Genomic DNA, 2714 nt, shown 5'->3' with positions numbered 1-2714 from the left:
AAAGAAGAAAAAAGAGAAAGTATGTAGGACTTTAACAGATGCCACCAATAATACCAAAAAGGAAAAAAGAGTCTCTACATTTATTACTGACAGCTGGGAATTGCCAACAAAAATAATGTTGGAAGGGCATCAGAGAGGGAGAAGGACAAGGTGTGCACCTTGTGTACTCCACTTTTTTGGGGCATGCATAGCACATCCAATATCCTACTGGTATTTATATATACTGGTATTTAATCTATACAGAAAATATAAAGCACTGAAAATGGACAGCGCACAGTAATGGCAATGGGGTGTCAAAAGAGAATCAACAGGCAGCGATCCATAATAAATGTCAATTTATTGAACAAACAAAATTAGGGATTGCAAGTACTTTACCACATGGGTCCGGATGGCGGTGGGGGCATTATAGGATGATAAATGGCAATAGTCAAAACGGGGTAATCCAACACTGTACCTCTCAGAGAAGTGTGAGTAGCCAGGGAACTGAACCCCCCATGGAGTAGGAAGAGGATCCTGGCTGGTCACCACCAGAGCCTGTGCAGGCCGTAGCGTGGTGCCTGGAAGTGACGTCACTCGATGGGATGGAGCCAAATGCAGGAATCGGCGTGGAACGCAAGCAAGTCCGTTGCCATGACTATGCATTTTGCATGCATGCACTTTGTCATGGCGCTCCATAGTCAAGGCCTGCACACGCAGGCGGTGACCGGCCAGGATTCTCTTCCTTCTCCATGGTGGGTTCCGTTCCCTGGCCACTCACACATCTCTGAGATGTACAGCGTTGGATTACCCCACTTTTACTATTGCCATTTGTCATCCTATAATGCCCTCAATGCCATTCGGACTCATGTGGTAAAGTGCTTGCAATCCCTGATTTTATTTGTTCAATAAATTGACATTTATTATAGATCGCTGCCTATTGATTTTCTTTTGACACCCTGTTGCCATTCCTATGCACTGTCCATTTTCATTGCTTTATTCCTTTGCATTTACATCCTATGCTTGGGACTGGCAGCACAGGGATTGTTTCGTTTGGATATTCCAGTGTCTTTTTGGTAATTTCCTCCATATGGGGTCTTAATTACTAGCGCCTGGACTTTTAGTATACAGTTATACAGAAAATATGCGCACTTCAATCAAAAAATATTTTTTTTAAACTTCTTTTGTGCAGGCAGCTGGATCCTTGAGAAATCTTTACTACATTGATTCCTGTCCTCTTTCTGTCTCTGAACTTACAGTGCTGTGGGATTTATTAGCTTTGGGTCTTCAGGCATAATAGCTGTACAGATGGACAGCGATGACAAGCCCCCCTCCTTCCCCCTCCCCCCCCTTCCCCCCCCCCCTCCTTAATTAAGAAAAGTTTTTCACTGGTTACACTGTCTGTAACATGATCTGTTATTGGAGGAGAGTGTTATCAGTCAAAGAATTCTCTCCTCCATTCAGAGATTGTGTTATAACCAGGGTTTCTTTTTTAAGCTAAGCTTCAGCATTAAGTTATTTTTGTGTCCTCTGTATGTAGAAACACATATATTGATTAAGTTTGGCAAACAGAAGCTTCACAAATCGTTTCATTGCTGACTTCACCTCCTTGTTTTTAAGGCTGTAAATGAGTGGATTTATCAAAGGTACTGCTGCTGTGTTAAATAGTGAAAAGAGTTTGTGGGAAGCTAAGTATTCTTCTGAAGCTGGTGATAAATATAGACAGTAAAGAGTAACATAGAGAGCTATAACCACTGTGAGATGGGAGGAACATGTGTAGAAGGCCTTCTGTCTGCCAGTTTTGGAACGGATCTTAAGTATGGCAAAAATAATAAAAATATAAGGAATAATGGTCATGAGTAAAGGGATTACACCTGAAATAAACACTCCTTCTGTGATGATCCACAACTTCAGTAAAGAAATGTCACTGCAGGTGAGCCTCATAAGTGGTAGGATATCACAAAAGAAGTGCTTTACAACATTGGAGGTATAACAGGAGAAACTGGATATTATACGAGTATGGGGTATAACTTCAATAAAGCCTGACATCCAGCATAAGGCAGCTAGAAGGGCACATACTTTGCGGCTCATGATCCTGTGATAATGTAAAGGATTGCAAATGGCTACATATCGATCAAAACTCATGATGGCAAGGACCAAAAGTTCAGTACACTCCAAGGCCATGAAGAAGTAGACATGAGCTATACATTCTACAAAAGGCACTACTTTTACTCCAGTTACAAATGCTACAAGGATCCTATGAAGAGTGACAGTAGTAGAAGCTATGTCCAGCACAGACAAGTTGCCTAGGAAGAAGTACATGGGAGTCTGGAGACGACTGTCCGCACACACCAGCAGAAGAATGGATGTGTTACCACCAAGAGTGGTTAGATAGAGAAACAGGACTAGAATAAAAACTGGAACTTGAAATTCAGGAACTTCTGTAATCCCTGTAATAATAAAATAAGGTGCTGACCAATTAAAAGTTTCCATATCCAGCAACTTTTGAGTGCCTCTAAAAAAACAAAAATATTTATAGCTAAAAAAGTCAACAGTTTCCTTTTTTTTATAATGTTTTGTTTGTTTCTCTTCCGTTCATTAGAGGACGCAGCAGATGTTGTGACAGATGGATCTTTTTGTGTCCAGACTTAATCATAAGGTTCCCAAGTTTGTGGCCAAGTCAAAGGACCCCAGAACAGATGTGTGGGATGCTCTAGTTGTCCTGTGGCACCAGTTCT

General features: G+C 41.3%; 1 protein-coding gene across 1 annotated transcript; it reads right to left on the bottom strand.

The window, feature by feature from the left end:
- Positions 1 to 1491: 1491 nt before the first annotated feature.
- Positions 1492 to 2469, bottom strand: LOC309560494 (olfactory receptor 5B12-like; the record flags this gene model as incomplete). The annotated part of the gene is made up of 1 exon (XM_082264126.1): positions 1492 to 2469. One exon carries the CDS (start codon positions 2467 to 2469, stop codon positions 1492 to 1494), a length of 978 nt encoding a protein of 325 aa, XP_082120252.1.
- Between the last annotated feature and the right edge of the window lie 245 nt (positions 2470 to 2714).

The sequence above is a fragment of the Pelophylax lessonae genome (assembly GCF_965119305.1).
Source record: "Pelophylax lessonae genome assembly, chromosome: 7".
NCBI classification, from domain to species: domain Eukaryota; kingdom Metazoa; phylum Chordata; class Amphibia; order Anura; family Ranidae; genus Pelophylax; species Pelophylax lessonae.
Note: the sequence above shows the minus strand (reverse complement) of the source record. Positions and strands in the feature narration are given on the sequence as shown.